Here is a 25258-nt window from a genome sequence, read left to right on the forward strand (position 1 = left end):
GGGGTAACCCCTAGTCTACTCTCTTACTGCTGGCCTGATCGAATAAAATAACCAATCCTCCTCCTCCTCCTCTTCTTCTTCCTCTTCCTCCTCCTCCTCCTCTTCCTCCTCCAACTCTACCTCGTGGTCTCTCTTCTCTTCTCCCCCCCCCTCCAGCTCTCCACCCCAACCAGGTCACTCCAAACCCACCTATTTCTAATCCCTCCAGTAATTGGCTGTAGCCAATTTTATTTAACCAATAGTTTTTACATCAAGGAACAAGGGTTGCAAGACCAAAGCTTGGAAATGTGAGAATTTACTCATAGTCCTAGACCTTTGGGTACAGAATTTAGCATTGTAATACATAGCGACAGACCAAACCTCAATGGCTGTTCTGTCTTACGGTGGGCTTTAGGATTTTGACACTACTCTCCAACACATACACCTGAACTCAGGCCGTCTTCCTGCCCTGCCCTGAGTACTAGGATTATAGATGTGTGCCTCCTCAGTCTATTGTTATTTTCATGATTTTAGGAAATAAATTCCTTGCCAGATATAATGACTCATAACTGTGAGACAAGTACCTGAGAGGCTTAGGTAGAAGGAACGTGAGGCCAGCCTGGGGCTGTCTAAGTGGGATGGTTTGAATAGGCTTGGCCCATAGGCAGTGGTGCTGTTAGGAGGTGTGGCCTTGTTGGAGGAAGTGTGTCACTGTGGGGGTGGGCTTTGGAGGTCTCCTCCTAGGCGTAGGCTTTTCCCATTGCAGAAGAGAGCTTTCTTGCTCAAGGTTCCCTTGGAATCAACTCCTTCCCCAGCACCATGTACCTGCAGTCTGTCATGCTTCCTGCTGTGACGATAATGAACTAAACCTGTGAGACTGTAAGCCAGGCCCAGTTAAATGTTTGCCTTTATGAGAGTCTCCTTGGTTATGGTGTCGCCTCATAGCAACGGAAACCCTAAAGCAGTAAGAAGTCTTAGTAAATAATAAATAAGAAAAATCTTAAGGTATAATGAGACCCTATCTTAACTCAGACCTACTCTTGTGTTTTTAAATAAGCAAGATTAGATAGAGGGCTATCGTGTGTGACCAGTAAAATACCACTTTAGTGCTAAAAGATGCTCAGTCAGAAAAGGACCTTTGAGGACCTGTTTGATCCTCCAGAAGCTACATTTTCCTAAAAGATAGGCTTGATGATGTTCACTCATAATCCCAGTAGTGGGGTAGTCATTGACAAGCAACCCCGGGGGTTTACAGCCAGCCAGCCTTACCTACTTAGTGAACTACCTGTCAGTGAGAGACCCTGCTTCACAAACACGGACATAATGACTGAGGAATGACATTTAGAATCGTCCTCTCTCCGTGTGCACGCACAAATGTGAGCATACACACACACACGTATACACACACGCATGCACACACATGCACAAGCATGTCCACCTACAGAAGATATTCCATCATAAAATATTTGCTGCACACTAGGAGGTAAAGATGTGGCATATTAACTTCTTCATGAGCCAGAGTGAAGACAGAATTGGGGGACAGCGTTTACCATCAAAAGTCGTATGCTCAAGATTCTTCTTTGCCAGAAGGGAAGGGTTCCTTCCTTCCACCTGTAACCAAGAACAGTTGAACTTTTTATCAAGTTCAAACTTTTGTCTCTGCCCGTTGGACTCTTCACGATTGCTTTCTCTGTAGCTTCTAATTCCACCCTTTAATCCTTTACACGGCTTCCTAGTGAGCATGAGAGAGAGACTCCAGAAAGTATAGGGGTTGCTATGGCACCATTGTCACCCCCACATGTGACAGAGGCCCTGATCTATTTCTCTGAGTGCAGATGAAATGTGTGGAAGTTCAGACCGGTCACCGCTGCCCAGATTTCCCATCATGCCCCCAGGATTCAGGGGAGTACATCTCTTGGTGGAAGGACCCCAACTCTCTGTCCAACAAGAATCACTAGCTGAAATCAAAGACCTCAGTATCCTTCTTTCCATTTCATAGTTTTCTCTTTGCTGTAGTACTTCTCTCCCTGCTGTTAAAATATCATTTTTTTATTAATGTTTTCTGCCACAGAACCTAACCCATCTATCTTGTCTGAGAACACAGATTATCTGTCTGCGTTCATTAGCCCTCTTGGACTCCTGAATCTTTAGGTGATGTTCAAATGTGTTATTCCAATGCGAAAATCCTTCTGTCTCTCCTAAATGTTATCTCTTCATTTTCTTACTAAACATTCTTTCCAAAGATCTGGGCAAATCTCATTCTTTTCATTTCATTCAGCACCTTGAGTTCCCTAGACTTCTAGTTCTTCATCATGAGGCTTCTCTGTAACACTTGTGCCAACAGAAACTGTTCCTGACCTGCCCCATTATCTATAGCAAAGTCCTAGAACCTCTTATGCTAACTTATTTGGAAAAGGGTCTTTGAAGATGGGGTTGTGCTAAGGATTATGAGATAACTTCATCTTGGCATATCTTGGTGGCTCCCAAATGCCACCATAAATTCCTGATAAGAGATACAGACGGCAAGTTGACATTATATATGAATAAAATACAGGCCCTGGCCCTTTGACACTTTGATTTTAGACTTTTAGCCTTTCTGTTGTCTTATGACTTAAAGTTTTTGTTAAATTGTTACAGCGGCCAAGGAAATTAATATAGTCATCTTTTAACATTCTGGGTGAGATGATTAACCAGAGACAGACAAGTTGGTTCTCACCAAGTGACCGTGCCCAAAGGAGCCAGCACCTACGTGGAGAAGCAGAGCCTTACCAGCATGTCTACCAGAAAGTCTTCCTTGACCTCTTCTCCCCTCCTGGTGTTCACTGTTATGACTTTAAATTGTCACCCAGTATCTTTATACGCCCATCCTTTTTACTTCTGCCGTTGATGGCTTACACACAGGGCTGCTGTGAACATCCATTACCTGTCTTTTTGTTGAACATGATCTGTGTTTTCACTGGGTACATAACAAGGAGGGGAAGTCCTGGGTCTTAGAACCCTTCACACTTTGTTCAGTGCTGGGTTGACATTCTCTTCTACACCCACACTTCTGTTACTACCTGTAGCTGAGACTTTAACAGAACATCAACAGACTCATTTTTGATCCTTCTTGAATTCCAACATTCCCAATGAGCAACAGGAGTTGTGTAGTTTCCCAATATCATATGCTTGTTCCCTTTGGAATGGGACCTTAGGTGAGAGAGGATCAACGCTTGTAGGACACTGGCTGAAGGTCGTGAGTTAAACGTTTTAGAAATTTCCATAAAATGCTTTACTTGTAACTTGTTATCAAATTATTCATAAAATTGGAAAGCCAAGGAATGCAGGTGATATTTCTGTCAATCAAAGGATGAGTATTGGGGGGTGGCATACACTTTGGGGCACCTTTCTTGCTTCATCCCTTGGGAATGCTTGGCCCAGTGTGCTTTTTTTCTGTATTTCTCTTTAACCACGCCACAGGCGTCTCTTTTCACTGGCATCTCCCATCCTGCCTTTCATGGGCCGAGATTCTTTGTTTTGTCCACTCTTGAGGCTCGCCATTCTCCAGTTCCCCAGGCAGACAATGCCCTGTTCATATCCACACGGCTCAGGATGCTCTAACCTCTGAGCGCCCCTTTTTATTTTCCACAGCCGCGGCTGCCTTCATCTTTTTTTTATCAGCGCTTGCCAACGTGTGTTTCTAGCCCTTCCCAAAGGAGGCGAAACTTGGTTTCCCATTTAGCTTCCATAATGCATCACAGAGAGCAGGGCCACGTATATAATAGGCATTCAGCGTGTTTGTTGAATCGATGGTAATACGTCGCCTTGGGAATTAACCCATGTGATTGGATAGGGAGGTTCTGTGTGGTAACTTGGGAATCTCTCTTTGATTGATGAATCTCGGAAGGGACAGCAACCTCTAGACTGTATAGTACTAGAAATATTGATCCTTACTTTGTCATCTTGCTTCGTCATGACTGATTTCATATATATATATATATATATATATATATATATATATATATATATATATGATCAGTGGATTATATATAATGTATAATATTTTCCATTGACTAGATAAAAGGTAATGATACATTAATGTTTTGTTTTATAATCAGCTCTGGCTTTTAGAAGCAGCAGGGAGTCATTGGACACTTAACTAACAGACACTGTGTCATGAAAGGAAAAATTCAGTTAAAGAAGAGAAAAGCAAACCTCGAATACTCCGAGTCGTGTTACTTGGTGATCAAAGTGCAGTTGGCCTTGACGGATTTGTTACTGCCCTGAACTTCATGATGCTCTAATCGTCCACCACTAAACCTAATTTTATGCTCCATTTAACATTAACTCAGTTAGGACAGGGAAACAAAGTATGCTTTAAGAAAGAATCATAGAGACTTTTATGTTTCCGTCTAAATTTAACGTGACTGGCTTTGTCTTGGGTTATTTAACATGACAACTTTACTTGCTAGATTACCACAGAACTCAACTGGGCAGTGGTTAAAAGCACTTGCTCAGGCCCTGTGGCCCATGCCTTTAATGTCAGCACTCGGGAAGCAGAGGCACACTGATCTCCCCGGGTCCAAAGCCAATCTGGTCTTTATCAGAAGTTCCAGACTAGCCAGGGTTATAGATACAGTGAGAGTCCATCTGGGAGCTGGGGCTGAGGGAAGAGGGTGGGAGGGAAAGAGAATAGAGGAAGGGAGAAAGGGAGGAAAGGAACAGAGAGGGAAGGAGGGAGGGAGGGCTAGAGGGAGGGAGAGATATGGAGGGAGATCACATTTGCTCACGGGTCACATGTCAGGAGGAGTATGCTTTGACCCTCCAGTCCCCTTCAATCATGATTACCTCATTTGTGTTCCAAGCCCCCAAACTTCCCTCTCCTGCAGGTCAGGGTCTGGCTCAGGGAAGGCCTCAGAGCATGGACTCTGGAGCCACATTCGTGAATCTGAATCCTACTGCTTCCGCCTTTTAGCCAGACTCGGCAGATAGAGTCTCTGACCCAGGAGCCCTGCAATACTAATATTAATTACAGCCAGGGGCCATTGTGAAGTTCGTGAAGCAAGTTCATATTTGAAAGCATTGGTGTTTGGCGCAAAGGAAGCACTAAGCATGTTGGTGGTACACATGATAAACTGCCCCTCCTGTACACGCTTGGTGTCACTGTTCACATAGGCCAAATAAACTCCTGTTTCACAACATTCAAACAAATAATCTGTTAGCTTTGTTTAAGTCATACAAGCCAAAAGGATTTGAGGCCAAGTGTGTGTGTACACCTGTTGATTTATAGAACATTTTTTAGGGGGATATCGTTATGTGAGCATCTCGCATAACAAATACCTACAGGTAACAGACAGAGACTTACATAAACAAAAATACCAGCTCATGGACCCAGGCTAACAACTAGACCAGCAGCAGCAGAGTAACACACAAGATGAAATGGGGTTAGCTATTAGATGGAAACTCAGGGAACATGAAACACCGTTGCATTTAATCAGAGAGTACTCTTAGTACAAATAAGCAAGGTAGACGATGGATCTCAAAACACAGTCTTTTAAGAAACGTATTACTAATTCTTTGTAAATATGGCATTATGCACCCCAGTCCCACTCATCTCTCCGTCCCTTTGTGTTTACCCTTACAACACGCCCCCAAGGGGGGGAACCTCTGGAAATTGCAGTATGTCACAGTGTGCCACACTATACCCTTTTGTCCACACGTCTTTACTTGCAAATGTCCATTGCCCTGAGTCATGGTCTGGTTTGAGGCTTCTGGTTCAGCTTCACTGTCTGCTCCACTGGATCCTCACCAGGACTCCTCTTAGATATTCTATTTCAACAACACATTCTTAGCAACATTGAGAAAGTCTAGCAAGACAAAATATCAGGGCTTCCTATGTGGACTTAGGTTAAAGAGTTAAGCTGGCTATTGTTACTAGGAAATGATCAGGCAGGGCCATGTTTATGGTGACTAAGACAAGTTGGTACCAGGAGTGGGGTATTCCTGTGACAACCTGACCATCTTTGGGGGAAGACTGTTGTCTTAGTCAGGGTTTCTATTCCTGCACAAACGTCAGGACCAAGAAGCAAGCTGGGGAGGAAAGGGTTTATTCAGCTTACACTTCCACATTGCTGTTCATCACCAAAGGAAGTCAGGACTGGAACTCAAGCAGGTCAGAAAGCAAGAGCTGATGCAGAGGCCACAGGGGGATGTTACTTACTGGCTTGCTTCCCCTGGCTTCCTCAGCTTGCTTTCTTATAGAACCCAAGACCACCAGCCCAGGGATGGCACCACCCACAAGGGACTGGGTCCTCCCTCCTTGATCACTGGTTGAGAAAATGCCTTATAGCTGGGTCTCATGGAGGCCTTTCCTCAACTGAGGCTCCTTTCTCTGTGATAACTTCAGCTTGTGTCAAGTTGGCACACAAGCCAGCACAGAAACATGAATCATGAAGTGCACAGACTAAAACTGGCTTCGAGTCAGTTGTAAGGGACAGAGGACTCACTGACCTGCAGAAAGTCCAGGTACTCGATGGTTTCTAGGATCAGGATGTCTGTCAAGGCAAGGCAAGCTGCAGAGAGCAAGCACCACCAGAGCTAAGTGTTCTACATCCTGCAGCTGTGAAGACCGTAGCAAGTGTTTGACAGGGAGTGAGGGGAGGGGCGGGAGGGGGTCCTTGGGTATGTGCAGATCCACCTGGATGAGCTGTGGCTGTCAGATTGCCACATGCAGAGAATGAGGAAGACTCCCAGAAGGAAACGTGTTTTCTTAACCTGCGGGTTGGTTATATTGGGCAGTCTTCCTTTCTCTAGTACCATCAGGCCCTGTTGAGGCGAGGGACCTTCAGGGAAGTGAGGCTTTCCTTCAGAGACTGAGAACTTGCTGTCTCATAAGATTATAGGTGACCGCAGTCTACTGTCACAGCTCCAAGGCCTTTGGATCTTACTAAAGAGGTGTCCCAGCCAGAGATCATCAGTCGCTTCTGCTCAGCTGACAGCTGTAAGCACCAGAGTGTAGAGAGGTCAGGGGAGGTGAAGAGAGAGTTCTTCATCAGGTCAACAAAAATGTGCTGGGAAGGAGAAGCTCAAGGCATGGTGGTAAAAGTTTCTAGAAGACTGGGAATGATACAAAGTTTTAATGAAGTCTGTATGGAGCTGGTAAAAATGACTCTGTGGGTAGAACACGTGCCGCGCAAGTGTAAGGACCTGAGTTTCGTTTGCCCAGAACTTATGTGGTAGCAGATGTGCTGGGAGAGTACAGATCTGTGGTCCCAGGATTCCCACAGCGAAATGGGAGCAGAGCCAGGAGAATCCTGGGAAGCTCCCAGGTCAGCCTGCCAGGCGCAGGCATTGCTGAACGAGAGACTCTCTCTTAAGCACCCAGCTTTGTCCTCAATTCCACATAGGCAGTGACACATACAGGCCTGCACTCATACACTTGAGCACACAGAGATTCTTTAAAAACTATAGTATGTGAATTCTGAGGGGGGGGAGAGACAGACAGACTCTGCAAGGAAATAGAGGAGATTTAGCAGTTAGAACTTAGTTACTGTTCTATTGCTGTGATGAAATACCCTGACTGAGGTGGTTTGAATAAGAGTGGTCCCTTAGGAGCAATTGCATGCCTAGCCACCAGGGAGTGGAACTATTCGGAAGGATTGGAAGAATTAGGAGATTGTAGTCTTGTTGGAGAAATATGTTACTGGTGGTGGCTTTGAGGTAAAAAAAAAAAAAAAAAAAGCCCATGCCAGGCCCAGTCTCTCTTAGTCAATGCCCCCCCCCCATCTCTCCCCCTCTCCCTGTCTCTCTCCCTCTCTCCCTGTCTCCCCCTCTTTCTTTCTCTCCCTCTCTCCCTGTCTCCCCTCTTTCTTTCTCTCCCCCTCTCCTCCTCTCCCTTCCTCTCTCCCTCTCCCTCTCTCCTCCCTGTCTCTCCCCCTCTCCCTGTTTTGTCTCTCTCCCTCTCTCCTCCTCTCCCTCTCCCCCCTGTCTCTTTCTCTCCCCCTCTCCCTCTCTCTTTCTCCCTGTCTCTCTCCCTCCTCCTGGTCTTCTCCCCCTCCCCTTCCTCTCCCTCTCTCCAGGTCAGGATGTAAAGCTCTAAGGTATTGTTCTAACACCTGCCTCCATGCTTCCTGCCATGGTCCATAATGCTGTAGCCCCCCTAGAAAGGCTTTCTTGTTAAGAGTTGCCATGGACTTGGTGTCTCTTCACAGCAACAGAGCAGTAACTAAGACAATGGTCAAGGCAATTTGTAGAAGGAAGTGTTTAATGCAGTTTCAGAGGGTTAGTCCATGTCTATAATGGTGGGGATCGTAGCAGTGGGTGTGGAACTGGAGCAGTGCCTGAAAGCTTACATACTGATTCCCAGCAGCAGGCAGAGAGAAAAAGGCTGGGCCTGGCTTGGGCTTTTGAAACTTCAAAGCCCACCCTCAGTGACACCCCTCCTCTAGGAAAGCCACACCTCCTAGTCCTTCCCAAGTAGTTCCACTAATTGTGGGAACCAATCATTCAGACATGATCTTATGGGGGCCATTCTGAATCAGATCACCATTGGTCTTACCTTATGACCCATTTGTGTGACGTCAGTATTTAAAGATAAGAGGTGTGAGGCCATTTGTGTGAGTCAGTATTTAAAGATAAGAGATGTGAGGCTTACTACCTTGTTAGGTAGTAAATCTCATGTCACTATTTGTCTTTCTTGAGACTGGCCCTTTGGAGTGGGAGTCGAAGGAGTTGAGCTCTAACGTTTGCACAAGGCCTTGGAAGTCACCGGTCAGTCTTCAGGCAATTAGGGCTGGAATACTGGAGACTTGGGTAGTCTCCTGTCACTTGTGACCTGTTTGCCTCCAAAGTATACTTTGGGGGAAAGTTTGGCATTTTCTTACTCAGTTAACACATAGTTACCATGTGGCCCAAATTTCTGGGGTTTTGTCCAAGACAAATAGAAACACATCTGTAGAAAGTCTTGTAGTACAAGAATAGCAGCTTTGTTCAATGTTTTCCCACCTGGAGACAATCCAGATGTCTTCTAACCAGTGAACAGACATCTAGAGATGAAGCTCAGATGTATCTTGCTAGGTGAAGGGAGTCAAACTCAAAATGGTTTGAGCTGTGTGATTCGTTTCGGTTACGTCCTGGCAAAGGCAGCATTGTAGGGACAGTAACTGGACAGCAGTTACCAGGAGATGTCATTGGCTTGGGGGCACTAACTGCAAAAGGACAGACTGAGAGGAGAAGCTGGAGGGAAGGGAGTATCCTGCATCCCCCTGAGAGGAGAAGCTGGAGGGAAGGAGTATCCTGCATCCCACTGAGAGGAGAAGCTGGAGGGAAGGGAGTATCCTGCATCCCACTGAGAGGAGAAGCTGGAGGGAAGGGAGTATCCTGCATCCCACTGAGAGGAGAAGCTGGAGGGAAGGGAGTATCCTGAATCATAGAGAACACAGAACAAGTCGCCGGTCTGGATTTAAAGGAGGAAGAAGCTAAGCCCCTTCTGAGTTGCTGTTTTGTATTACTGGAGTTTAAAATTAGACCACTAAGAACTTCTTTAATGTCTTGGTAGCTTCCCCAGATGCGTCTCTTCGTTCCTCAGTGTTGGGACCTAATGAATAGACCCCGTTTTTACTCACGTCATTCCTCTTCAATATCAAGTTCTTGTCTCCATCTGAAAACCTACTGCAGTGTTTTCAACTTGACCTTTAGCACCAGATCCCAGAGTCTTTGTCTGGAAGCTCCTCTCCTATTCCATTACTTGGTATTTTTTTCTTTTCTTTTGCAAATCTCATCGTCCAGTATTCTGTCGGGCTTCCTTCAACCCCACTGTGGGCTCCGTCTGTGACTGACTGACCTAGGGGAGGCAGAAGGCTTGTCTGGGCAGGAGGAAGATGGCTGCATGAGGGAATCCAATGATCTGTTTGTTTCCTGGGTTGATTTTTATGTACGGACTCCCAAAGAAAAGACATGGTTTACGGTTCTTGTAGTCAGTGTTAGCTCCGAAGGAGGGGCCTTTGAGGCAGCTTTTCGATGGTAAATCTGTGTTTTTTACCTCTGTTGCATCTGACTCACTATTTCAACTCACTAGGTGAGTCAGTCTGCATGTTTGAAGCCCTGGGTTCTGTCCCCAGCACCACGGAAAAGAGAAAGACAACCTTAGTTTTATTTCCCGCCTTACATTCAGTCTTGGTGAATTTCTGACTTACGAATTGGTGGTCCTAAGAAAGACAGTGATGGGAGCTCGAGACCATGATTTACATTGTGGTGTATACATGGCCAGCTGCTTTTTTTATTTATAGGGATACACCTATAGAATGTCTACGTTAAAATCAGAATTTTCCCCATTTCTAAGCAGTTTTCTGTCTTAACGATTTTTGGTGGCCACGTGACTGACGTGCTTGAAATTGTCAGCGTATGTGCATAACAGACAACTTTGTCGTTCTGTAAGGACCTATATCTAACCACTTTTAAATTAAGTTCCTATTAGCATGTAAAGTATTAGGTTTTGTTATGACAGTTTTCAAATGAAGTTTGATTGTATCGATTATCATCTGTGTCTTCTCTGCCTGCAGGACGCCTAGGTCCCCTCCCCCTTTCCTTGCTCCGACCCCCAAAACTGCCTTTATCGTTTTATGTTGCATGTGACCTTCTGCCATGTATCCTTCTGTTCAGTGGGAAGCCGCCTCAGACTTCGTTTCATCCCGGTGTCCCCCTCCCCTTCTCCTCCTTCTCCTCGTTCTCCTCCCCCACCCCACTTCCCTGTGCATGCATGTTACATGTTTGGTACATGGGATTAGTGTCTCTTACACATTTTTTATTTATGTGTATGAATGAGTTGGAGAGTAATTTTCAGTTCCATTCGCGTGATGTATTTTCCAATTCTGGCATGGGGGTTTTTTTGTTACTCGATATGAGGTGTCATAGAGTTTTGCCATATTTGCATCTGTGATTATGTTCGTCTTTGGTCATATTTTTCTATGCCTCATCTCTTCCCTGAGATCATAATTGAGATCATAATCATAATTGCCACAAGCTGGCCATATGTTAATTAATAATTAACTTTAAAGATAGCTATTGACTAGTGAATTTATATTTAAAAAAAAAAAACCCTATGTCTGTGACTGCCACAGTCTATGGATCTTTTAAACTTTTTTTTTACCTTGTAAACATACCTTATTGTGATAATGACATTCAGCAGAGCCTCAGCTGCTGTTTCTCACCATCCACAGACATTTCCTTTATTTGTAGTATTGGTTTGATTTCTTTCTTTAAAAAAAGGTACAGATTTATTGAATTAAAAAATAACCCACTCTGGTAGACCTGCGTTCAGAGTTCAGTGGTAAACAGAGAGGGAAAAATCCCTTTCTTTTCCTCGTTTGAACACTGAGTTATTAAAGCCCAGATGTGCTTATTGGACACGGTACGGGTAGGGCCGTTTTCTTTTGGTGACTTTGTTCTCTCTTGGTGACTTGGTCTTCTGCTCGCAGACATCGCCGTGGTAGAGATGAGTGACGCCTTCCGGCAGCCTTCCCTGTTTTATCATCTCGGAGTGAGAGAGAGCTTCAGCATGGCCAACAACATCATCCTCTACTGCGATACTAATTCAGACTCGCTTCAGTCCCTGAAGGTAACTCCCCCCTGCGCATAGCGTTCAAGGTCAACACCAGCAGTGAGGGTCGCATTGCTGTCATCCTAAACATTTGAAGTAGCTGGCGTTTGAGAAAAGGTAGCTTTGTTGGCAGGAGAATTGGGCAGGGAAGACTGGTCACCTTGTGAGGTCTATGTAATTGGATATAAAAATGGAATTGTTTGGTTTGGGACCCAGGGACAAGGGTCTGAGGTGCATATTTTACAAATCAAGGCAGACCCGGCCGGCCTCCAGGTTCTTTTAGCATCCCTCAGTCCCTACCTGGCATACCCTGCCCCCAACCCTGAACTCTCCAGCCCAGGGCTTCTTCCCCAGGGCTCTTCCCTATATAATGCAGACCTCCCTCCTCCTCTTCCTCTTCCTTCACCTCTTTCTTCTCTTCCTCTTCCCCCTCCTCTTATTCCCCTCCTTCCCCCTCTTCTTCTTCCTCCTCTTCCTCCTCTTCCTCCTCCTCCCCCTCTTCTTCCCCTCCTTCTTCCTCCCTCTTGTCCTCTTCTTCTAAATCTTCCTCCTCCCTCTCTCCCTTTCCCTTCCCCTTCCTCCTCTCCCTCCCCCTCCTCCCCTCCTTTTCTTTCTCTCTCTTCTTTCCTCCCCCCACCCTGCCTTCTTTCTGTTTATGTCTACCCCACCTACCTTAATGTATTCTAACCTGGCTTGAATTGGCTCATTTCACTGGCAGAGAAGTAACCTATCATACCCAAGTAGAAAAACTTAGTGTTAATCCCTGAGTTCCAGGTCAAGTTTTTTAGCCCATAAGACTAAGAAGCCCTCAGGAATGATGTCCCTGAATCTCAGCTATTAATGCCTTGAGGCAGGAGGATGGTGAGTTCTAGGTCAGTCTGGGCTACCAAGAAAGAGATTCTGTCCCAAAACTCCAAAATTGAAACAAGCACCCTACAGTAACAGAACTCACGGCAGGAAGCCTTCAGTCTGAGAAAGGAAGCCCACATGAGATATGGAGGCCTAGCTGGGCCACTGGGGACTTCTCAGAGTACAACTCCAGCTCAAAGTATGCTTGCTTCTTGAAAGTGCTTTCAGTAGACGTTCTCACTGCATATCCCCAGGGAACTGGGCATAATTTCATCTACAGTTGTTGGGGTTTAAATCTCGGTTTGTTCCTAACAGAACACACCAAACCAACATGGTTCCATGTGGAGAGGTTTAATGAGAGAAGAAGAGTAGAAGAGGGGAGGAAAGGCCGGCCATGAGCTCGAGGAGGGAAGAGGAGTGGGGTGGGGAGAGAAGGGACAGGGACAAAGGGGAAGAGGGCAAGAGATCGGAGAAGAGAGGAGAGCAATGAGGAGGGGGCAAGCGGTCCCTTATATAGTGTCAGGCACAGCTAGCTGTTGCCAGGTAACTGTGGGGGTGGAACTTGGACAGAATACCAACAACGATGGCAGAACGCAGCAGAAACTTGTTTTCTGTAAAGTCCAACCTACTATAATATCATTTTCTCCATCAATAGTCAACTACTGGTATACAGGGATTTCCTCCATCCAACATGGTTGACTGAGAGGTTTTTGCTCGAGGGGTGTGAGGTCACACAACTTTAATCCCAGTACTCAGGAGGCACGGGCAGGCGGCTCTCTTTGAGCTCTAGGCTAGCCTGGTCTACATATAGATCCCCAGGATGCTATATATCGAGGACAGGTTTAAAAAACAACAGGGGGAAAAAAGTCACAAAGGGTGCTTTGCTGGGCGAGTGATCTTACACCTTACGGTTCTTTGAAAAGCATCTGTAAAAGCCAGGGTGGTGCCTGAGATCACTCATTTCCTTTGTGAAACTGGCATTGAGCTTCAGTAGCCTTTTCAAAATCATCTCCGTCTTCCAGTTTCCAAATCAAAGTCAGCCTTGGGGGGTTGGGGGGTTAGGGCCTTCGAAGCCTTGACATGGCTTAACAGCTCTGTTGAGGCCTCTAGCCAGAAATCCATGCAAAAATCTGAGTGCCATCTTGCTTTGACTGAGCACTAAGGCAAAAGCAAATGTTGCTTCCCCTAGACGGCCTGCAGCTTCTTTAAGCAAACACTTGTAACTTCCTTCCAGAAGACCATAGTTCTGGACCTAAGAGGCACAGCCCAGCTCAGCCCTGAGGCATTCACACCTGCTTGGCCTAGCTCCACTTTCACCAGGCCTAGTCCTTTGAGAAACCACTCTTAGTTTTCTTTTGGGTTGGCTTTGTCTTACTGAAGGCCAGTCTGCACCTAAGCCTTTCTTGTTCTGCTGTATCTGCTCTTGGTGACAGAGTCAGATGGCTTCATTCATGCTTGGTCTTCATTTGTCTTGGGATCAAACTCTTTGAAGTGGGGGTTTAAATGGAGCTCTTGGGATGATTGGAATTGATTTTTTTTTTAAAGTTTATTTATTTTTAATGTATATGAGTATACCGTCACCATCTTCAGACACACCAGAAGAGGGCATCAGATCTCATTACAGATGGTTGTGAGCCACCATGCGGGTGCTGGGAATTAAACTCATGACCTCTGGAAGAGCAGTCAGTGCTCTTAACCTCTGAGCCATCTCTCCAGCCCAATCTCCAGCCCAATCTTTTTTTTTTTCAGAGTGTGATAGGCATGAATGTGAATTCCATTTTTTCTCCTGCGGACATCCAAGTTTTTTCATTCGTTGGAGCTGTAGTCTTTTCTTCAGTGTGTTTTTGACGTCTTTGACGAATATCAGATGGCTGATGCGAGTACTGTGGAGGACAGGGCACCCTCAGGGAACTCTTACCTGAAAAAGAAAAAGAAAGAAAGGAAGAAAGGAAGAAAGGAAGAAAGAAAGAGAAAGAAAGGCAAGATAAGATAGAGTCTCTCATTGGCCTACAGCTTGCCAAGTAGCCTAGGCTGGCTCTTGGAATACCCCCAGGAATTAGCCTGCCTCCATTTTTTTTTCTAAGTTCTGAGATTAGAACACCACACCTGGCTTTGTTTGTTTGTTTGTTTTTTAAATGGGTTCTGGGACTTGAACTGTGGTCCTCACAACCCAGATTTCTTATTCAGACTGTTTCCAGTCAGGTCTTTCGCTTGCAAAGAGTGGAGATGATACAGAACAATTTCTGTAGCCTCGCCGTCTCCCGAGTTCTGTGCTACTGAGAAAAGCTGGCACTTTTGCCGGGGCTGATTGCAGCTGAACTTTATTTACACTGTCCTTTGCAGTAAGTGTGACTTGACTATCCCGACCAACTGGCTCCCACCAGAAAGGAGAGCCACAGTGAACAGAAGCAGCCATTTAAAACAGCGTAGCACAGAAGAGGCAAATAAAGCCCTAGCTTTACCTAGACATGTGCGTCTTGGACACCAAGGAAAGTAGGCCAAACCTGCTTCATTTTCATTTGCTCCTGTGTTAGAGATGGCAGTGTCTATGTGACAGTGAATTCTCAAAAAGAAACCATAGAACAAAAGACCTTTAAAGATGTAGGCTCTTCAAAACCTAATTAAAAGAAACTGTAAAAAAGCTTTACAGTTTAAAAGGATAATTGGAATCTAATCATGTCATGTACGTATGTAACAATTTATAATATTTTATTGAAAATGTTTTCATATGGTATACCTGACCGTTGTTCCCCTCCCCCAAGTCCTTTTAGCTCCTCCCTACCTCCTTGTCCACCTACCTCCAGACCGTTCTCATTCTAGAGAGTAGGCAACACGCGCATGCATGCGTGCACACACACACACCATACACACACACATACCATACACACACCACACACACCACACACACACACATACACACACACACACACACACCACACACACCACACACAGACACCACACACCACACACACACACACCTCGCATACACACACATAACATACACATACCATACACACACACACCACACACACACACACCCCATACACACACATACCATGCACACACACCCCACACACACCATACACACACCACACACACACCAAACACATACATATACACATCACACGTGCACGCGAATACACATACACACGCACACACACACTTGCATGCGTTCGCACGCAAAAAACAAGCCCATAAAAGCACAAAATCAGAATCTACAATGTACAAGCAAAAGTCCAATGAGAAAAAAAAAGGTTAAAAAACACCCATGTGAGACAAAAAGTGTACAAAAATACCATTGAGTTCATTGTGTGCTGACCATCTAGTGCTGGGCGTAGGGCCTGCCCTTATTATACCCATGAGTAATAAGCTATTTAAAAAAATACTTTCACTTTGAGTAAAAGGAAGTTGACTTTTTTTGGTATTGTAACGACATTTTCACAATTTTCTTTAAATACCATGTGAATTTTAAAGGTACCTACTAGTACTTACAGACCAGACTCTATGCCGAGACTTACGTTTCTGTCAAAGATTGGAATGCTAATAACCATTAGCTTCTGGTTTATTGCCTGCATTTCAAAGGGTCAGGTATCTCTCAATGTGTGGAGGAAGACATCTGGGCTCCACTAGCTAACTGCCTCTGGTGCAGATGCATGCATCAAAAAGAAGTCCCTTCTCATCCCCAACAGCGTGATAACCAAAGGCGAGGAAGAGGCAGATAACAGATTGCAAGAAGAGGCATACATATTTGATAATGTACAACCATCCAGGATCACACGGAATGTAAAGTCAGAAAAGGGCTGAGAGTTGAAACTAAACTACTTTCTTCATGGGAGAGAGGGGACTTAGGGGATATATTTAGTTTTAGAGGTGGAGTGGATGAGTTTTTTTTTTTTTTCTGAGTGTGTGTGTGTGATGCGATGTAGACATGACTTTTCATTGTGCACGTGCATATGGGTACTTGCACATAGGCACAGTGTGCATATGGAAGCCCAAGGTTGATGATGTATACCTTTTTCATTGAGGTAGGGTGTCTCAGTGAAACCCAGAGCTTGTTAGCGACATCAGTGTTGCAGGTTAGAGACAGCAATTACAGGTGGGCTGCCACACTCACCCGCCACGTATGTAGGTTTCTGGGGGAATCTCACCTTAGGTCTTCCCAGTTACGTGGCATGCCCTTTAACCTCTGAACCTCTCCTCTGCATGGAGCAGTTGTTAGTGTTCTGTTTTCAGTGCAAGATACTCAGCCCTGGGCCAGATGCCGTGCAAGTACTCTGTCACTGAGCTCCGTCCTGGGCATCGAATGAAACAGATTTTTGGGGTGATAAATGGGTCCAAGAACAGATACTAACTCGGGCCATAGTTCACCAGATCTCTGACTGTGGCATGTGGCTTCAGTTCTATACTTTCTTCCTGCTCATTAATCTCGTAGGGGATCTGGCCTTTAGATAGATAAGGACATTGGGGGTGGGGGTGGGGAGAGAGTGACTGTACACTCCAGAGATGGAGAGACAGACAGACAGACAGACAGAGATACACAGACACAGAGGGCAGGGGCAGACACACACACACACACACACACACACACACACACACACACACACACACAAAGGTCAGAGAGGCCTTGGTTCTGAGACTACCTTTTAGTTCAGAGAGGAGTGTCCAACAAGGTAGTGTTCTCCGGGATATTGTTTCTCGGAGTCCCAACAACCATTTCTTACATCACCAGCAGTTCTATTCAGATAAAACCCATGGCTTCTGTGCTTGTCTTCCTTCTGCTCCTTCCCTTCTTCTGAATACACCTCCTACCCACATCTGATCTGCTTGTACAACAGAGTAGAGTAAAGAAATAAATACTGCTAAATGGTATAAGACAGTTAGGAGCTAAGGCGCCTGTAGACGCCCGGGGTATGGACCAGTCTCCTCGAGCTGCCTCTGCAGCCCTGTACCAAACCAGAAAACCCCTTTTAATCCAGGCAGCGCTGTGGTGAGCAGGACGACGAACACACCCCTGGCAGTGACATACATTGGCACAACCCTCTAAAATCAAAATTTGGCAATGACTATTAACGTCCTGTGACGGGATAGTTTTGACCCTGGATGTGCATTGTAGAAAACATGGTTCACATGGGTAAGGAAATACCACCAAGAAGTTTTATGTCACGTAGATTCTGATTCCTTCTCTGCAGAGGAAATAGTAAATATGTCATAGGAGAATGACTAAATACCTTTGGTAGTTATTAAATGGAGGATCGTAGAGCTCTTAAAGCAGATCAACTAGAATGTCACAGATGTCCATCGGTATATTTTACGGTCATGTGTGAATTCAGAGTGTATGTTTAAGGCACCATACCAGCCCTATAAAATGGGATGGGCATGACTAAGAATCGTACGCATTTGCATTAGGGGTGGGTACGAGTGTGTTTGGGGATTTCAGACAACGTTCAGAATAAATTTCCTCTTAGGAGTGGAGGAGAGGAATTGCGTTGAAGGGTGAGAAGTCCACATCTCTAATGTAACGTAAGTTTAGGTGGTACATAGGTGAGGTACATGCTAACATTTTAGACATTTTATATCCTTGAAGTACTTGATAGTTAACATTTTCTAAAGGAAATGATTGTCTACGCCTACGTACACGGGGATAACCACATACATTTACACACATTTGGGGCATTCGAACTCCCAGATATTGTTAGTTTCTTTTCCCACATGTTCTGGCTGGGACCTGAAGTCTCAGACGCATCTTTTTTGCTTTCCAAATGAGCATCTGCTTTTCTCCCATTTGCTCCTCTGCGGAGGAAATGCTTCTCCAGACATGAGAGCGCACGTGGCCTATGGCTTTGCAGCTCGCGCCAAATGTGATGGTCATGCTGATTGTTCCTTGGTTGGGAAATTGCATTTTTCTCTTAAGCTGTTGCCTGGAGAGCAGTTTACGATGGGAGTCTCCTCAGAAGACCGCTTTCTGTGGCAGTCTGTCTGTACTTCCTGCACACTCTTTTGCTAGGTACAGTGAATGTGCATTGACCCCCTCATACCCTCTCCTTCCGGTCGGCATCTGATGAGCATCTCTCTAGAAGCGACACTAGAAATCTCATGTGCACAAACCCAAATCTTGTGACAATGTCATTAAGTCATCTCCTAAGAATCAGCTGCTTTTAAACAGCAGAGCAGTTCCTTAGGACGTTGAAAATAGATTTCCAGCCGGACCTAGCGGTCTTCTTTCTGACTGGGTACACAAAAGAATTAAGAGCAAGATATGAAAGAAATGTGTGTGTGTGTGCCTGTGTTTCTAGGAAACATGATAGCCAAGAAGTGGGAGTAGCAGAGATGTAGATTGGTGGAGAGTGGGTGAGCGTTCTGCACACATGATGGAATATTAGTCAGTCATAAAGGAGATTATCTTTGATTAATTACCATGATTGCCCTTTCAAGCCATTCTTGTGCCATCCTTGACCTGTGATTTTGCTCTGCAGGTACCGAGGGACTTAATTTCCTTTAAACTTTATATAGGAAGCTGGACATTAAATCTGGGTTTCAGATACCCACCACCACCACATCCCCTTTGCAGTTTCTTCTGTTCTGCACAGCTCAGCTTCTGACCCACCCTCGTAGCTGACCTCCAGTTCTGCAAGAACATCATCTCAGAGAAACTGTAGCTCACACCATCTGTATCTTTCTCCTGCCTTTTAGCATGCATGGCGAGTCCCTGTATAGTTGTCCGTGCTCTTACTGCTGTGGTAAAGTATCTAACAGGAAGCAAATTGTGGGAGAAAAGACTCTTGTAAGCTTGTGATTTGAGGCCATGGCCCATCATTCCCGAAGTTCGTGGTGATAGGAGTGTGTGGCTGGGAAGTTTCACAGAAGCAAGGGGTAGAAAAATAGATACCCAGGTAGGTAGGTAGGTAGGTAGGTAGGTAGGTAGGTAGGTAGGTAGGTAATGAAGATAGTAGACAGACAAACAGGCAGGCAGGTGGGCGGGTGATAGATACAAGAGAAAAGTAGAGCGGAATAAAGCCCATGAGACTCACTTTCCAGTGGATTACTTCTCCCATCTACTCCCTGTCTCCTAAAGGTTCCCCGGCCTCTTGAATCATTACCACCCCCAAGGACCAAGTGTTTAAGCGCATAAGCTAGTAGGAGCCATTTCACACTCAAACCATGGCAGTTTATGTATACGCCTACATGTTCAATCAGAGGTTGGTTTTTTTAAAAATGTAAAAATGGTTTTTTTTGCTCAAAAGTCTTAATTCATGCCCAGGATCCTGAGGAACTTGCTGCGTATCCCAGGCTAGCCTAAATGTATGGCAGATCTCCTGAATTGGCCTCCTGGGTGCCGGGATTAGAGGCGTGAGCCTGGTTTGCAAGGGCTCTGTGCTTCCCCTTAGCATCCGGATGCTGGCCACTCTGCTGGGCTCTGTGTCTCTGCTCTCACCTTGCTGGATCCGGATGCTGGTCACTCTGCTGGGCTCTGTGTCTCTGCTCTCACCTTGCTGGATCTGGCTGCTCCCCTTAGCCAGATGGACTCTGCAGAAAGACTCCACAAATGCCTTACATTTCCTGTTTCCATGACAACACACATAGCCTCTTCCCTAATATGCAGTCTCATTTTCTATTTTCTAAATCATGATTGCCTCGCCACCAGCAAAGCTAGTATACCACGGCTCTTCCGCATCCTCTCCCCAGCGCCTCCAGTTATTTTAACGTCTGGTAATGATAGGAGTAGCGGTAGATACCGTTTAATAAGAGTTTCGGTGTGGAAAGCCACATATCCCAGTCATTTTCATGAGCTCGTTCCTTACAATCTAGGAAACGGATGTTGTCCGTGTGGTGTGTTTATCCCATTACAAGTGTCATAGAGAAAACATCTAAATTACTCTCACTTTTATTGCCCTCATTATCTATGTGTGAGGTTGCCATTGGCAAAAATACCCTTTGTTACCTGCGGCTACCCATCGGGCTCTGCTTCTTATCCCAGGCTGTGAGAGGCCTTGCTTAGGGAAGGACATCTGCTTTCCCTAGAGTAGGTCTCGGGCACTCGGTTTAGGGATTTGTACAGGCTTGTGTTGTTGTGATGGTTGTGTTGTTGTGATGCTTGTGTTGTTGTGGCGCTCGTGTTGTTACTATGGAACTTCATACTTTTGTGTTCTCCTACACATTTTTCAGTAGAAACTCAAGTGTCTAATTTCTGACTGCAAACATAAATGTGTTTACGGTGTTCCTCTGACATTTCTGATTGCCAATACAAACGTAATACAAATTTACTGTGTACGGTGTTTAGTAAGGGCCACAGATTTGTCATAACATTTGCTAAGATTGTTTCTCTCTTTTTCTTTTAGGAAATCATTTGCCAGAAGAACACAGTGAGTATTTGGCTTAAGTTTCCAAAGATTTTCGAATCTTTTCTTTTCCATTGGTTAATCTGTTATTTTTGAATCTGCACAGATAGTCAGTTTTTATTTCTTTTGTTCCTTTTTAGGGCTTCTCATATGTCTGTATAAACACAATTATGTTTAACTAACCCATCATAGTGAAATATTATAACAGTAGAAGATAATACTAATACCTACTTTTTTAATGTATAATTATGTTTTAGAAAAAACTTTCCTAGTACATTCAATGTTACACAACTATAATTGGCAATATCAAGGCATATAACAAAGTAATACATATGTGATATATATTATCTATGTATGTCAATATCGATGGATATAAATATATATGCATATGAATATATGTATATGATATATAATTTATAGTATATGTTGATATATATGAATATATACATATATGTGTATTATGTAATATATAAATATATAATATATATTGTTGGTGTTTCTGTTTACCTATCATATATCTTCTGTTTTGAGGTATTCAGTCAAATTCTTAGGCTGGCTTTTTGTGTCTGTTTTCAGTGGTGCTGGGGACTGAACTCATGAGTATGTGCTTGTTAGACAAGTATTCTACCACTGAGCTAAATCCCCAGGCTCATTCTCAAAACACTGAAACCCTTCTTTGAGATCATATTACAGAATACTAACCCCTCATACGGAATTAAATTAATGTGAAAACCAGAGATATTTAATATTTTTAATTTAAAAGGACTACATCGAAAATGTTGAGCTGTTACCATAGAAATGGGAGCGGCCCCATGGACCAGTGATCTATTCTATCTTGTGAAGTAGGGCAGTGTTTAAGAACCCTAAAACAGATATACAGCTACAATTCAGAGTGATAGTAATATATGGCAAAAGATCACACATGATCCCATATGAGATGGTGAGATTAACGTTAAGGTTGGTAGGTTTAAGGTTTCCCCACGAGGGAGACGCACTGCAGTGTGGATAGTGTGCCACTATAAACTCATATCTCTCACATTCCATCGGGAAATGAACACTTCCATCCCACGCTTCAGTACAGTGTGTCACATTCTACTCAGCAGGTATTAACTGAACGTGAACTATGTGCCAGGACCTGGCTCTGGTGCCTCCCAAGGAGACTCAGAATAAAAACAGTGCTCGAGAATAAAAACAGTGATATTCATTACTGTTGTGTGAGATGAAAAAGTGGGGATGCTAGAGTGTAGGTGCGTATCAGGACAAGCAAACAAACAGATACGTTTTTAGGAAATTAGGACACATGCCCTGCTGCAGAGATGGTGGCCCTCATTATATCAGAGTCCACCAAGGGGGGTATCATTCCCTAAGCCTGAAGGGAAGGAAGGGTAAGAGGAGCCTTGTGCTTAGAGATACTGATTTAGGTTCCGCTGTGATCTGGGGACTGGACGCCCTTTATAAACTTGACTTGTGCACACCTCCTTCAACATGTTTCCTTCAAGAAGTTTGACTCCTTCTTACATATACTTTTGTTCCTTCATATAGTTCTTAAGGATTGAAAAGCAAGGTCAGCATTATTAATATTCAAAACAACATAGCTATAATATAGATTAAGACTGGATGTTGGTGGCTTTTCTGTGCTCTGGATAGGATTGAGTACAGGTTTGGGATTTTGAGCATTAGGATTTTAAACATACATAGACAGAGAGAGGGGAGAGACAGAGACAGAGACAGAGACAGAGACAGAGAGAGAGAGAGAGAGAGACAGAGAGAGAGAGAGAGAGAGAGAATGAATGAATATGCATACAGCTTGGGCAGTGGCTTCTTCAGTCAAAGGGCTAAGTTACGTGGTTGCGCTGCTCTGAGATCCGGGTGGCATCATAGAAGAACAAGTTCTTTTCCAGTCTTCCTGATTGGTCTCCCCATCACTTTGCGAAGGGCAACTTGATTTGATAGAAAACTGCCACCCCCACCTGTGGAGGTCCTCCTCGTACTCTGACAATCGATCTCCTTTTTTGCTCGCTGCTGACATCCAGATGTGTCAAAGCATAACCTGCTCAGAAATAATTAAATCTGACCATAATAAACTCTCGTGCTTACAGCGTGCCCTCATTAGTTCATGCAGATTCCTGTGGAGGTGAAATCGGGTGGGAGAGCGAGTGTGGCTCTCTGTGAAGGTCATGTGAGCTGGTTAATTCACCCCTAGCAGCCATGGCATGCTACTCAGAGATGGGCTAGAAGCTTAGGTACACCAAGGCCAGGAGCTTGACCTAAGGTTAATGTCACCTCACCTGGAAAGTGGCAGCAAGAGCCTCTTTTGTGTGTGCTGTAGTCATGTAAGCACTGAGGTTGTGGGGACAGTAAAGCTATGCTTACCTTCTTCCGTGCCTGTGCTGAGCTAATGTTTGCTCTCGCCAGTCAGGGCAGAGCAGTGAGAGAGCACGTGCTCTCCATGTCCTCCTGAGGCTGGGACGCCTAGTGCCCTCCAGGAGGCGCACACCCAGTCTACTGCTCAGTCCTTTGTCTGATTTTCTTTAGGGGTTTTCCCTTAGAGGTCCCTGGCATCTCATTCAATTATATCAAATCGTCCCCTGATCTGCGCTCACATTCCCACCCACCCCAGATCCCTCCCAATCTTTTGAAGGAAAGCTGTACTCTTCCAAGTGAGCATTCCATTCTAGCCAACTTCAAGTTCCAGTCTCTTGAAGGCCTTCTCACAGTTTAACTGGAGATGGGTCCCTGTGTGGGGTTTGTTGCCGGCAGTTCCTCAGAGAGCAGCATGCTTCCAGTGAGGCTGGGCTTGCAGGCTGAGTTCTCGCTTTCTGTTAAAATGTATCCATTCTTTTAAAGAGGCCCCGCTCGGATTCACCTTCAGCTCCTGCGCATGGGACTGTTTCTCAGACACAGTCCATTCTCCTTTGAGTGCTGCGCTCGTAACTACTTACTGTCTCCCGTTGCCACAACTCCGATCTGGTTATGCCACATAGCTTTCTGCCTCATTTCCTTAAATCTTGGCTCTCGAGCTTACAGTGTATCCTGTTGTCTGCCCAGAATGCCAAAGTGCACAGCCACTGTTGTTTTCTCTTCCTTGGCCTGGATCCCCTGTCCATTCTGCACTGCTCAGAGTATGTAGTTGAAAATCTTTAGCTTGCCTTTTGGTCCCTTCCTTGGGCCCTAAACTGCAGTCAGATTTGCTTATCCAGGGGTCTGTACGCCAGTTCCCTTTGTCATCTCCCCAACCGTGCCTTGGTTGGCACAAACATCCCCTCGTTTGACAGGATCTGTAAACTGCTAGGTCAGCCAACCCTGGTCTCAGTCACAGATGGCAGAGGGCACAGGCTGCTGCTAGCAAAGGGTGGGGTGTGCAGGGGTCAGGAGCCTGCGGACAGCCGCGTAAGCTTCCACATCATCACAGGCTGTCCTGTGGACAGGCTCACACACCTCATCCTCATCACAGGCCCTCCCATGGGGCTTCGTGCAGCTGGAGGAGCTAAAATGTTAAAGACTGTCTGGGAGCTCGGTAGAGAGAGGATGGCAGGAGGTTGGTGTGGAGGCGGGAGTGTAACAGGGATGCCAGTGTGGAACAGGAAAACCCCTGCAGACTCAGGCAAGTGTGAGGTGTATGGACCTCATTGCCAGGAGAGGAGGGAGACAGGCAAATCCAAGATTGTCGGGCAGGAAGAGCTAGGGCTGTGACAGTCTCAGGTTTTAGTGAGTGGGGGAAGTAACCTTGCATCCTGCCCTCTTCCTGGGGAAGCCCTTTAGTTCCCAGTGAAACTCGTAAGCTGTCCTCTGTGGGGCCTGACTGAATTTCTGATTCCCCGGAGACCGGAAGTTATGCTTCAATGATTCTGGTTTCAGCACGTATCCTAGTCGCAACGTGTGACAGCGCGTGCATATTTAACGGCCGATGAAAGATGCTTCAATCACGTGCCAGCCCTGATTACGCCGAAGTGAGCAATTAAGGAAATTGGAAAATTCTGTTTTCATGGGCCATAAATAAGAAATGGATCTCTCCTGTTTCCCTTTGCACTCAGAATTATTACTGGAAATAATGACTTGAGTCACTGAAACACAGCCTGGCGTTCTTTTGTCAGTGTGGTGTTCCCTGGGCGACTTCCCTACTGCCCAGCGCCTCCTGTCTCCACAGGTGTGCACTGGGAACTACACCTTCATCCCCTACATGGTGACACCACACAACAAGGTCTACTGCTGTGACAGCAGCTTCATGAAGGGCCTGACCGAGCTCATGCAGCCCAACTTCGAGCTCCTGCTGGGGCCGATCTGCTTACCTCTCGTGGACCGTTTCGTTCAGCTCCTGAAGGTGGCGCAAGCCAGTTCCAGGTAACACTTTGCACCCACGGTGGGTGGTGAGCGTGCAGTGCTGCCCTGCGTGGTTCATGCGTGTGCCTTGTCACGTGTTTCTGCTTAAGAACCAGGGAATGGTTTGCAGCACCTTCTGAGTGGAGGGGAAAATATGTCATCTTAGTTCACAATGTTTTTTCTTACAGCATGAAATAGA

The 25258-nt window shown here is 45.3% G+C and overlaps 1 protein-coding gene across 2 annotated transcripts in view; it reads left to right on the top strand.

Moving 5' to 3' along the window:
* Map3k5 (mitogen-activated protein kinase kinase kinase 5) overlaps positions 1-25258 on the top strand; it is a 218513-nt gene that overhangs the window by 51294 nt on the left and 141961 nt on the right. For both annotated transcript variants that reach the window (XM_039084822.2, NM_001277694.1), the window contains exons 2-4: positions 11433-11572; positions 20740-20763; positions 24887-25080. In XM_039084822.2, coding sequence (XP_038940750.1) covers positions 11433-11572; positions 20740-20763; positions 24887-25080 — 358 coding nt within the window. The remainder of the gene's footprint in view (positions 1-11432; positions 11573-20739; positions 20764-24886; positions 25081-25258) is intronic.

This window comes from Rattus norvegicus, chromosome 1 (genome assembly GCF_036323735.1).
Source record: "Rattus norvegicus strain BN/NHsdMcwi chromosome 1, GRCr8, whole genome shotgun sequence".
Lineage (NCBI taxonomy): Eukaryota > Metazoa > Chordata > Mammalia > Rodentia > Muridae > Rattus > Rattus norvegicus.